The sequence below is a fragment of the Hyla sarda genome, chromosome 4 (assembly GCF_029499605.1).
Source record: "Hyla sarda isolate aHylSar1 chromosome 4, aHylSar1.hap1, whole genome shotgun sequence".
Classification (NCBI taxonomy): Eukaryota; Metazoa; Chordata; class Amphibia; order Anura; family Hylidae; genus Hyla; species Hyla sarda.
The window spans coordinates 416,344,258-416,357,933 of record NC_079192.1 but is presented as its reverse complement, the minus strand read 5'-3'; the positions used below and the strand labels follow the sequence as shown (position 1 = coordinate 416,357,933).

The following is a 13,676-nucleotide window of genomic DNA, read 5'->3' as shown; positions in this document are numbered from 1 at the left end:
ATATATATATATACAGAGGAGAGGAGATCTATATATACAGAGGAGAGGAGATCTATATATATATATATATATATATACAGAGGAGAGGAGATCTATATATATATATATATATATATATATATATATATATACACAGAGGAGAGGAGAGGAGATCTATATATATATATATATATATATATATATATATATATATATATATATATATATACACAAAGGGAATAAACCTGTGTTACTGCAATCCTTTCCTGTGAGGAATACTTCATTTTATAGAAACATTTCAGGGGGGACAACATTTACCGCCATGACTGTAACTCATCCTGATGTCATCACAGCTGGGGGTTTGTTACAGTTGTATAACACTCAGCATTTCCACGCTGATACTTTGTTACTATGTATCCCTCTAGAATTCTGAGGATTTGTCTAAACTGGATACAATTATAACAAACACTCAGGATTTCCCGACCAGTGTGCCTCCAGCTGTTGCAAAACTACAACTCCCAGCATGTCCGGACAGTCTCTAGCATTTAGGAGAGGGAGAAAACCCCCCAGTGGAGCAAACCTATAGGGAAAGATTGGGTTAAGGGCAGTGTTTCCCTACCAGGGTGCCTCCAGCTGTTGCAAAACTACAACTCCCAGCATGCCCGGACAGCCAAAGGCTGTCCGGGCATGCTGGGAGTTGTAGTTTAGCAACAGCTGGAGGCACACTGATTGGGAAACACCGTGCTAGATGGTCAGCTGTTGCAGAGGACGACGGTCACATCAGTAGGTTCAGCTGCCGGACAAACAAAAGGCGATCAGCTGACACAACATACAAGGGGGGGGGGGGGGGGGGGGGAGGTACGATGCAACTGTGACGGAACCTCAGAAATATACATCTTGTGTTTGTTAAAGGGGTACTCCGATGGAAAACTTTTTTATTTTTTTTAAATCAACTGGTGCCAGAAAGTTAAACAGATTTGTAAATTACTTCCATTAAAAAAAATCTTAATCCTTCCAGTACTTATTAGCTGCTGAATACTACAGAGGACATTATTTTCTTTTTGGAACACAGAGCTCTCTGCTGACATCATTACCACAGTGCTCTCTGCTGACATCTCTGTCCATTTTAGGAACTGTCCAGAGCAGCATATGTTTCCTATGGGGATTTTCTCCTACTCTGGACAGTTCTTAAAATGGACAGAGATGTCAGCAGAGAGCACTGTGCTCATGATGTCAGCAGAGACCACTGTGTTCCAAAAAGTATTCAGCAGCTAAGTACTGGAAGGATTAAGATATTTTTATAGAAGTAATTTACAAATCTGTTTAACTTTCTGGCACCAGTTGATTAAAAAAAATTAAATTAAAAGTTTTCCATCGGAGTACCCCTTTAAGGTTCAGATGTCAGAAGAGCTTGCACTCCGGTCTGCTGTAAAACAGCGCCACTTTAGTCTTTCAGGTTGCTCTAGGTATCAAAACTCAGCTCCATTCACTCACTTCAATGTAACTGAATTGCAATACCACACAAGAACTGAGGACAAGAGTGGCGCTGTTTCTGAAATATCTGAAAGATCACACTACATGTTTATGTCAATGGCGACAGATAGGGGGCAGCGCAGTCGGGATTAGAAGAAAAAAACATGGCCACTTTATTCCGAAAACAAAAACGTCGCCGCATCTGTTTTCTGGTATTGAGGTGAATGGGCCAAGCTGCAATACCGCATGCATCCTGTAGATATAGGTGTGGCGCTGTTTTTGAAAGAAGTCATGTTGCCAGTCTGGATTTCGCTAAACTACAACTCCCAGCATGCCCGGACTGAAGAAAGCTGCTTGACCCCTCACATCAGGGCCCGACCCCCTAATTATAGCTGCAAAAGGTGGGGACGACAACATTAAAGGGGTACTCCCGTGGAAAACTTTATTTATTTATTTTTTTTAAATCAACTGGTGCCAGAAAGTTAAACAGATTTGTAAATCACTTCTATTAAAAAATCTTAATCCTTCCAGTACTTTTTAGGGGCTTTATACTAAAGAGAAATCCAAAAAAGAAATGCATTTCCTCTGATGTCCTGACCACAGTGCTCTCTGCTGACATCTCTGTCCATTTTAGGAACTGTCCAGAGCAGGAGAAAATCCCCATAGCAAACATATGCTGCTCTGGACAGTTCCTAAAATGACAGCAGAGGTCAGCAGAGAGCACTGTGGTCAGGACATCAGAGGAAATGCATTTCTTTTTTGGATTTCTCTGTAGTATACAGCCTCTAAAAAGTACTGGAAGGATTAAGATTTTTTTATAGAAGTGATTTACAAATCTGTTTAACTTTCTGGCACCAGTTGATAAAAAAAAAAAATGTCCACGGGAGTACCCCTTTAAACTGCGCCCCCTGGTGGTGGTGCGCATTATGCTATACAATACTGATACTTGTCACAGCTGAGGGTTTGTTACAGTTGTATACTTTCAAGCCTTAGTTGAGTTTTACCCCGTATTAGATTATCGCACCCCCAGTGCTTTACACTGCAGCTCTGCTCCGCCACATTGATAAGATCAGGGACTCAACTGTCGATTTGTAGCGCCTCCAGCTGTTTCAAAACTACAACTCCCAGCATGCTCGGACAGAAGAAATCTGCTTCACCCCTCACATCACGGTCCGACCCCCGAAAAGAGCGGGGACAACAATAAACTGTGCCCCCCGGCGGTGGAGTGAGTTATACTCAACATTACCGATACTTGTCAGAGCTGAGGGTTTGTTACAGTTGTATATGTGAAATCTTTTTTCACTTTGTCTCTCCCCAATGCTTTACACTGCAGCTCTGCTCCATCACATAGATATGATCAGTGCCTCTACTGTCTATTGCAGTGTTTCCCCCTGAACCAGGGTGCCTCCAGCTGTTGCAAAACTACAACTCCCAGCATGCCCGGACAGCCATTGGCTGTCCGGGCATACTGGGAGTTGTAGTTTTGCAACAGCTGGAGGCACCATGGTTCGGGGGAAACACTGCTTCTGACTGATGCACTGTAACCACTGCTGATATGGATACAACTGTAACAGACCCTCAGCTGTGAAAAGTATTAAAGGGGTACTCCACTGAAAAAACTTTTTTTTTTTTTTAATCAATTGGTTCCAGAAAGAAACAGATTTGTAAATAACTTCTATTAAAAAATCTTAATGCTTCCAGTACTTATCGGCTGTTGTTACGATACACAGGAAGTTCTTTTCTTTTAGAATTTCCTTTCTGCCTGACCACAGTGCTCTCTGCTGACACCTCTGTCCATTTTTTGGAACTGTCCAGAATAGGAGCAAATCCCCATAGAAAACCTCTCCTGCTCTGGACAGTTCCTAAAATGGACAGGGGTGTCAACAGAGAGCACTGTGGTCCGGCAGAAAGGAAATTAAAAAAGAAAATAGCTGATAAGTACTGGAAGGATTAATTTTTTTTTTTTTATAGAAGTAACTTACAAATCTGTTTAACTTTCTGGCACCAGTTGATTTAAAAAAAAATAAATAAAAAATATTATATATGTTTTCCAGTGGAGTGCCCCTTTAAGTCCCAATAGGTTTCTCAGCAGTTTTTTAGCATCTCTGCTTGCTGTCAGTGAATGGGAAAGTTCTAAACAGTTGCACAGCTTTATAAAGTTTTATGAGACATCCAGTAGGTAGGTCAGGAATGTGACTCCTCCAGGGTCATCGAGACCCCCGCCCTTCAGCCATAAACCCAGCATACACCCTCACCTACAGCCCCCGCCCCAGTCTCACTGTAATAAAGGCTGCAGATGATCGCACCTCCTGCAGCACATCTGGGGGTTGTCTATTCCCGTCCTACCCCCCCTGGTGACTTTATGGCCCCCTTTTCTCTTTGTTTATGTCCTGCTCTGTTGTTCCAGCACTTCCTTTTCTTTTCAGGACCCCCCCATTCAAGTTCCTGACGCCCCCCTCCCTGTTTGTCTTACCTGGGATCCCTGCTCTGTGTTTGACTTTCAGGAGGCCCATCTAGTGACCATGTGATACCAAGTTCAAAAGGACATAAGGGTCGGCCGTAGCCCCTCAAACGACCCAACGGATCCACTGTTAGGCTGCGTTCACACGGCCGTCTAGACCCGTCACGTTTTTCTCCTGTCAAAAATAAAAACAGACTTTAAAGGGGTATTCCAGGAAAAAAACTTTCTTTATATATCATCTGGCTCCAGAAAGTTAAAAAGATTTGTAAATGACTTCTATTAAAAAATCTTAATCCTTCCAGTACTCATGAGCTGCTGAAGTTGAGTTGTTCTTTTCTAAGTGCTCTCTGATGACACGTGTCTCGGGAAATGTCCAGGGTAGAAGCAAATCCCCATAGCAAACCTCTTCTACTCTGTGCAGTTCCCAAGACAAGCAGAGATGTCAGCAGAGAGCACTGTTGCCAGACAGAAAAGAACAACTCAACTTCAGCAGCTGATAATTATTGGAAGGATTAAGATTTTTTTTATAGAATTAATTTACAAATCTGTTTAACTTTCTGGTGCCAGTTGAGATATATATATATATATAATAGTTTTTTTCCTGGAATACCCCTTTAACCTCTTGGGGATGCAGGACGTATGCATACGCCCTGCATCTCGATCATTAAGGACTTGGGGCATACCAATACACCCTGGTCCAGTATAACGGGTTTAAACTGTTCTCACTGGCGGATAACGGGTTAAACCCGGTGGGTTCTGGTTGCTACAGGCAGCCAGGACCCCTTCCCTATAAAGAAAAAAAAATGTAAAAAAAAATACAAAATAAAAGTTCATTAACCCCTTCCCTATTAAAAGTTTAAATCAACACTCTTTTCCCATTTTCTTATATAAAATAATGTAGTAATAAAGAATAAAAATATGTGGTACCGCCGCGTGCGTAAATGTCCGAACTATTAACCTATAAGGTTAGTTAAACTGCACGGTCGATGGCGTACACGTAAAAAAATACCAAAGTCCAAAATTGTGCATTTTTGGTCACTTCATATACCATACAAATATTAATAAAAAAGCGATCAAAAAGTCCCATCAAAACAAAAATGGTACCGATAAAAACTACAGATGGCGGTGCAAAAAAAAATGAGCCCTCATAACGCCCCGTATGTGGAAAACTAAAAAAAGTTATAGGGGTCAGAAGATGCCAATTTTAAACATACAGATTTTGGTGCATGTAGTTATAATTTTTTTTAAGTATTAAAATAAAACATATAAATTGGGTATCCTTGTAACCATATGGACCTACAGAATAAAGATAAGGTGTCATTTTTACCAAAAAGTGCGCTGTGTAGGAACGGGAGCCCCCAAAATTTACAAAAATTGTTTCTTTTTTTTTTATTTTTTTTTATTTCACCCCACAAATTAATAATTTTCTATTTTTGTTTTGCCGAAGATTATGTTACAAAATAAGTGATGTCATTAAAAAGTACAATTGGTGACGCAAAAAGCAAGACTTTATATCGGTCTGTAGGTGCAAAATTGAAAGCGTTATGATTTTTAGAAGGGAAGGAGGAAAAAACTAAAATTAGCTGATTCCTTAAGGTGAAAATAGGTCCCTAAGGGGTTAAAAAAAACGGACAATAATGGATGTAAACGGGTGATATCTGTTTGTAGCCGTTATTGTTCAGTTAATGAACCCAAAAACATAATTTTTTTTTGGTTCTGAGCATGCTCAGAAGTAAAAACAGATCAAAAAAACGGATTATAATGACGGATGGAAACAGATGACATTAAAGGAGTAGTCCAGTGGTGATTCAGTGGTGAGCAACTTATCCCCTATCCTAAGGATAGGGGATAAGTTGCAGATCGCGGGGGGTCCGACCGCTGGGGCCCCCTGCGATCTCCTGTACGGAGCCCCGACAGCCCGCGGGAAGGGGGCGTGTCGACCTCCGACCTCCCTCAATACAACTCTATGGCAGAGCCGAAGCGCTGCCTTCGGCAATCTCCGGCTCTGCCATAGAGATGTATTGAGGGGGCGTGTCGGCCGCCGCCTCGTGCGTAGGTTGACACCCGCTATCTCGGCGGAGAGCCGGGGCCACGTACAGAGAGCTCGCATGGGGCCCCAGATGTCGGACCCCCCGCGATCTCAAACTTATCCCCTATCCTTAGGATAGGGGATAAGTTTTTCACCACTGGACTACCCCTTTAAAGGTTGATCCGTATTCCATAGACTTCAAAGTTAAATTTACTGCATCCGTTTTTTTCTTCAATTTTTTTTTTTTTAAGGGAGAAAAAATACAGCATGTGCCGTTTTTTCTGCCATAAAAAAAAAAAACACGAAAAATCAGTGTAAACGGTTGTCGTTTTTGACGGGTGTAAACAGTTTGTAAAAAATCCCATTGACTTGAATGGGATTTTTTAAAACTGTTTTTAATCCGTTGACAGCCTGCAAGAACTGAAGCGAAACGGGGACAAAAACAACGGGGACAGACGGCCGTGTGAACGCAGCCTTACATGGTTTGGCTAATTTGTATAAATGTATCCAATGTATCCACCGTTACATCATGAGGGTCTCAAACTTGTATTGGAGACTGTTTTAGCTCATTTGCATAAATGTATCCAGCGTTACATCATGGTGGAGGGGGCTCAGCCTGTGTTGGATACATTGGATACATTTATGCAAAGTAGCCAAACCAGAGTCTACAATGAGCTAAAACAGTTTCCAATAGGAGGCAAGACCCCCGTGATTTAAAGGGGTACTCTGGTGGAAGACTTAAAAAAATAAAATAAAAAAAATAAATTCATTAATTAATTAATAACTGATGCCAGAAAGTGAAACAGATTTGTAAATTACTTCTAATAAAAAATCTTAATCCTTCGAGTACTTATTAGCAGCTGTATGCCCCACAGGAAATTCTTTTCGGATTTCTTTTCTCACAACCACAGTGCTCTCTGCTGGCACCTCTGTCCATGTTCCTAAAATGCACAGAGGTGTCAGCAGAGAGCACTGTGCTCGTGACAGAAAAGAAATCCCAAAAGAAAAGAATTTCCTCTGTAGTATACAGCCACTAATAAGTACTGGAAGGATTAAGATTTTTTTAATAGAAGTGATTTACAAATCTGTTTAACTTTCTGGCACCAGTTGATTTAAAAAAAAAAAAAAAAAAATTTCACCCGAGTACCCTTTTAACGCTGGATACATTTATGCAAATGAGCTAAAACAAAGTCTCCAATATAAGGCTGAGATCCCCCCCCCCCCCCCAAGATGCAACGGTGGATACAATTGTTTGGAAATTCTTTTCTTTTTGGAACACAGAGCTCTCTGCTGACATCACGAGCACAGTGCTCTCTGCTGACATCTCTGTCCATTTTAAGAACTGTCCAGAGTAGGAGAAAATCCCCATAGAAAACATGTGCTGCTCTAGACAGTGCCTAAAATGAACAGAGATGTCAGCAGAGAGCACTGTGCTCGTGATGCCAGCAGAGAGCTCTGTGTTACAAAAAGAAAATAATTTCCTCTGTAGTATTCAGCAGCTGATAAGTACTGGAAGGATTAAGATTTTTTAATAGAAGTAATTTAGAAATCTGTTTAACTTTCTGGCACCAGTTGATTTAAAAAAATAATAATTTCCACCGGAGTACCCTTTTAAAGGGGATGTCCACCTCAATGTCTGGCAGTGGCGCTTCGGTCACTGTTGTGGTCTCTAGGATCACCCCAATCATCTATATACTCCCCTTCCTCTATAGAGGGTATACAGCATCATATGGGGATTATTAAAATGAATGAGCCCTAATACACTGAGATCATCTTTATAATGCAGATCTTGCAAAACTACAGCTCCCATCATGCGCCAACAGCTAAAGACTCTGTAAGAGTTGTAGTTTTTGCTACAATTAGAGATCCACAAGTTGGGGATTCTGCTCAGGGCATGATGAGAGTTGTAGTTTTGAAACAGCTGGAGGACCAATGCTTGGGAAACACTGTTTATAATGGATTAAAACTGCTTAGGGCATGATGGGAGTTGTAGTAATGAAACAGCTGGAGGACCAGTGCTTGGGAAACACTGTTTATAATGAATTAAAACTGCTTAGGGCATGATGGGAGTTGTAGTTTTTAAACAGCTGGAGGACCAAAGCTTGGGTAACACTGTTATAATGGATTAAAACTGCTTAGGGCATGATGGTCCTCCAGCTGTTTCAAAACTACAACTCCCATCATGCCCTAAGCAGTTTTAATCCATTATAAACAGTGTTTCCCAATCACTGGTCCTCCAGCTGTTTCAAAACTACAACTCCCTTCATGCCCTAAGCAGTTTTAATCCATTATAACAGTGTTTCCCATGCGTTTGTCCTCCAGCTGTTTCAAAACTACAACTCCCATCATGCCCTGCCCTAAGCAGTTTTAATCCATTATTAACAGTGTTTCCCAAACGATGGTCCTCCAGCTGTTTCAAAACTACAACTCCCATCATGCCCTAAGCAGTTTTAATCCATTATAAACAGTGTTTCCCAAGCATTGGTCCTCCAGCTGTTTCAAAACTACAACTCCCATCATGCCCTAATCAGTTTTAATCCATCATAACTGTGTTTCCCAAGCGTTGGTCCTCCAGCTGTTTCAAAACTACAACTCCCAACGCTTGGGAAACACAGTTATAATGGATTAAAACTGCTTAGGGCATGATGGGAGTTGTAGTTTTGAAACAGCTGGAGGACCAGTGCTTGGGAAACACAGTTATAATGGATGAAAACTGCTTAGGGCAGTGTTTCCCAACCAGGGTGCCTCCAGGTGTTGCAAAACTACAACTCCCAGCATGCCTGGACAGTCAAAGGGTTGGGAGTTGTAGTTTTGCAACATCTGGAGGCACCCTGGTTGGGAAAGACTGGCTTAGGGAATCATGGGAGTTGTACTTTCTGAAACACTGGAGAGCCACAGGTTAGAAAACACTGTTGTAATGGATTGAAATGGCTCAGGGCATGATGGGAGTTGTAGTTTTGCAAACACTGGAGAGCAACCGGTTACATAATGAATCAGCTCTGGCTTATAGAAAGGGGAGAGCTGAGTTGTTTCTTACAAACCCAAAAAACACACCCCCTGCCCTAAACTCTGGGTATAAGGTGTACTTCCCCTTTAAGTAATTTTTAGATCATATCGTTCTTGTGCAAAAAAATAGAGGATCACAAAGTTCCTAAAATGCCCGAACGTCTCCCGTCTTTCCCACGCCGCAAAACTATGTATCAGGTTTATTAATAGTTGTCCATCCAGATCACCAGCCAGACTCCGGGGTGGCACCAATCAGGGTGCAGACATGCTGGGAGTTGTAGTTTTGCAACAGCTGGAGGCACCCTGTTTGGAAAACACTAGTCTGACTATGGGAGATGACGACCCCACCCCAGCAGCCATCTTGGCCGGACCCCCTAGAACTTGCAGTGACCGTGGCCTGAGACTCCAAGGGGGGGATCCGCTCTCTTTGTATTCACACTCTGTTGTCTTAGTGCATTGTGCCAAGCGAGCTGACCCCCAGGCCGCTCCGCACCCCCCACATCTGAGACCCCCTGCCGGACGCCTAATTGCCAAGTTCCTACATGAGGAAATCGTCCCTTTTAATATGGAAATACTGAGGAGTCTCTTTGAACAGGCGGCAGCTGTAGTCAATGAAAAAAAAAAAAAATAATATATATATATATATATATATATATATATATTTAAATAACTTTTTTTTTAATTAAATCTTAAATTCCTAAATTCTATCAACTTATGCAAAAAAAATTTTTTTCATCATACTGTTATATAAATATATATATATATATTTTCATATATATATATATATATATATATATATATATATATATATTAATTTATATTTATATTAATATGTATTTATATATATATTAATATATATTTATATTAATATTTATTTATATATATATTTATATTAATATATATTTATATTATATATATATATATATATATATATATATATCTTATATTTATTAATATATAAATTATGCAACTTTCTTGTAGAATTGGTGGTTAAGATCTCTGCTTGCTGCATCTGGAGGGTCACAGATTGCAGATTACTTACTTGCAAACAGTGTGTGCCTCCAGCTGTTGCAAAACTACAACTCCCAGCATGCCTGGACAGCCGAAGGCTGTCCGGGCATGCTGGGAGTTGTAGTTTTGCAACAGCTGGAGGCACACACTGTTTGGAAAACACTGCATTAGTGACTACTAGTATGGAGGATTTCAGCGCCACCTGCTGGCTGATACAAGTCACTGCATAGATTTTGGGTTTTCATTCACTAAAAACTACCACTCCCAGCATGCCCTGACGGCCTTTAACAGTTTAAAGCAGTGCTCCCTAAACTGTGACCTTCCAGCTGTTGCAGAACTACAACTCCCAGCATGCCCCGTGGGGCCTTCTATATTTTCACACAGCAAATCCCAACCTGTGAACTTTTTCAGCTGTGGCATAACTACAACTCCCAGCATGACCTCCCAGAGAGCCTCTGTCTAAATGGGGTTATCCAGGATGAGAAAAACAGAGCTAATATCTTCCAAAAACAGCGCCACCCCTGTCATCAGGTTGTGTGCGGTATTGCAGCTCAGTTCCATTGAAGTGAATGAAGCCAAGCTGTAATACCACACACTACCTGAGGACAGGAGTGGCAGCATTCACCAGCTAGTCAGTAGAATAAGTCACCATTAAAGGGGTACTCCACTGGAAAACTTTTTATTTAATTTTTTTTAATCAACTGGTGCCAGAAAGTTAAACAGATTTGTAATTTACTTCTATTAAAAAAAAAATCTTAATCCTTCCAGGACTTATCAGCTGCTGTATACTCCACAGGAAGTTCTTTTCTTTTTGAATTTCTTTTCTGTCTGACCACAGTGCTCTCTGCTGACACCTCTGTCCGTTTTAGGAACTGTCCAGAGCAGGATAGATTTTCTGTGGGGATTTGCTCCTACTCTGGACAGTTCCTGACACGGACAGAGGTGTCAGCAGAGAGCACTGTGGTCAGACAGAAAATAAATTGAAAAAGAAAATAACTTCCTGTGGAGCATACAGCAGCTGATAAGTACTGGAAGGATTAAGATTATTATTATTATTATTTTTTAATAGTAGTTATTTTCAAATCAGTTTAACTTTCTGGCAACAGTTGATTTAAAAAAAAAAAAATATATATATATATATATAGAGTACCCCTTTAAAGTCTATTAATGCAATGCTCCCCGTATTCCCTGATACCTGATCGGCCATTTTTCTTTTTCCTCTTTTTCCAGGCGGTGTATAAGCTGGCGGACGTGGCCTGTAAGTGTCACGGGGTGTCGGGCTCATGCAGCCTGAAGACGTGCTGGCTGCAGCTGGCCGACTTCCGCAAAGTGGGCGAGTACCTGAAGGAGAAGTACGACAGCGCCGCCGCCATGAGGCTGAACCCGCGCCGCGCCAAACTGGAGCAGGTCAACCAGCGCTTCAACCAGCCCACGGTGGAGGATTTGGTGTATCTGGACCCGAGCCCGGACTACTGCCTGCGCAACGAGACCACCGGATCCCTGGGGACGCAGGGGCGTCTGTGCAACAAGACCTCGGAGGGGATGGACGGCTGCGAGCTGATGTGCTGCGGCCGCGGCTACGACCAGTTCAAGACGATGCAGGTGGAGCGCTGCCACTGCAAGTTCCACTGGTGCTGCTTCGTGAAGTGCAAAAAATGCACGGAAATCGTGGAACAATACGTGTGCAAGTAAACGCCACCGCCGCCGCCGCGCCTCCTACGTTACACATCTGCGTAAAAAGGAGGCCGAAATATATATGTATAGGATTTAAAAAAAAAAAAAAAAAAACTAATAACGAAATATATATATATATTTTTATATGTGTATAAAAGGACAGCACTGACTGCCGGGGAGGGCGGCCATCTTGGAAACGTGTTTTTTTTTGTTTTTTTGCCACGACTTTTATTGTTTCCTATTGGAAAGGATCCTTGAATAAGGAACAGCGCCCCCTAGATGGATATACATATTACTGAAGAACGATTTTTTTTTTCTTCTGTCCCTGCAGACTGTTGCACTGTATGACGCAGACTATCGCACCCAGCAAGCGCAAGAAGACTCGCTCCTGATACTTAAAAAAATAAAAAATAATAATAAAATGGACTGAAAATTAATAGGGGAACAAGAAATGGTTTAAAAAAATAAATAAAGAAATAAATTGTATGTAGTTTTATCTGATCCTGGGAAAGCTGGGTGACAACCAATATGGCTGACATTGCATATTGTCACCAGTGTGGCCTCCAGCTGTTGCAGATCTATACACTCCCAGCATGCTGGAAGTTGTAGTTTTGCAACAGCTGGAGGCACCCTGATTGGGAAACATAGCTACAAATAACATTCTCAAACCCCCCCAAAAAATGTCGGGGGGCAAGAAATGGTTGAAACAAATTCTGTGTAGTTTTATCTTATCCTGGGAAAGCTTTGTGAAAACCAATATGGCTGACATTGCAGATTGTCACTAGTGTGCCTCCAGCTGTTGCAAAACTACAACTCCCAGCATGCCCGGACAGCCGAAGGCTGTCCGGGCATGCTGGGAGTTGTAGTTTTGCAACAGCTGGAGCCACAAACGCTGCTACAACCCCAATTTATCCAGGATTAGAAAAACATAGCTGCTTTTTTATTTTTTTTATTTTTTCGCCATGAAACAGCGCCACCATTGTCCTCTGGTTGTGTGTGGTATTACGACTCCCCTCCAACAGAGCTAAGCTGTAACACCACATACAACCTGAGGACAGGGGTGTCGCTGTTTTTTGGAGAAACACAGCTATGGTTTATTAAGCAGTCAGGAGACAGGGAAAGATGGGTGGCAACCATTATTATTTTTTTTTTTTTACCTCAAGTCATTGCGTCGTCACTCAGCTTTGCCAGGATTAGACAGAAACAAAGAGCTTGAAATCGGAGGGCAGGGCAAGACATTTTTTTTGATGAATTTCCAAAATGTTTTTAATACAATATAATACAATGCTGCCCTCTAGTGGTCACGATTAAAAAATTGCTAAAATATATAAATAAATATATATATTTCTAACCATATATAAATTTCTGACATATATATATATATATATATATATATATATATATATATATATATATATATATATTAGAAATTTGTAATCATTTTAATTTATTTTATTTTTATGTAATTTTTTTATGAATATATAAATGTATCTATTTTTTTTGCGGTACAGGAGATATTAGTCTGGACACCAGCAGGGCTGACACCGTGTGTAAATATAATTGGGAATATAATTGGGAGGGAAAAGGACCCCCCCCCCCCCCCAAATTCTTGTATAGATCATCTTTTCGCTTTGTAAGTTTGACAATACTTTACTATACAGATTGTACCACGAAAAACAAACAAAAAAAAACTACAACCCCCAGTGTCCGCGTATTCTGTGCCTTAATATTGGGTCTAAAAAAATAATTCTATACTGAAAGTATCCATGACTTCAATATATTTATATGTATGGGGGGCTGATAGATGCCGGATTAGGAGATATTCTGGATTACTGGATGTTTAAAACAATTAACTCTCTATAATCTGGTATGTACAGGAGTTAATAGATGACATATTGTTAAATATTCTAGATATCCAAAACAAAACAATAAATTTCCTATAATCTTGTATGTATGGGATCTGATAGTTGCCGGATTATCAAATATTCTGGATTACTGGACATATAAAACAATAAACTCCCTATAATCTGGAATGTATGGAAA

The 13,676-nt window shown here is 40.8% G+C and overlaps 1 protein-coding gene across 5 annotated transcripts in view; it reads left to right on the top strand.

Annotated features, from left to right (window-relative positions):
• Positions 1–12,989, top strand: part of WNT5B (Wnt family member 5B) — a 148,443-nt gene extending 135,454 nt beyond the window's left edge. For all 5 annotated transcript variants that reach the window (XM_056517861.1, XM_056517858.1, XM_056517862.1 and 2 more), the window contains exon 5: positions 11,190–12,989. In XM_056517861.1, the coding sequence (XP_056373836.1) occupies positions 11,190–11,651 (462 nt within the window). In that variant the 3' untranslated portion in view covers positions 11,652–12,989. The remainder of the gene's footprint in view (positions 1–11,189) is intronic.
• The last annotated feature ends 687 nt before the right edge of the window (positions 12,990–13,676 follow it).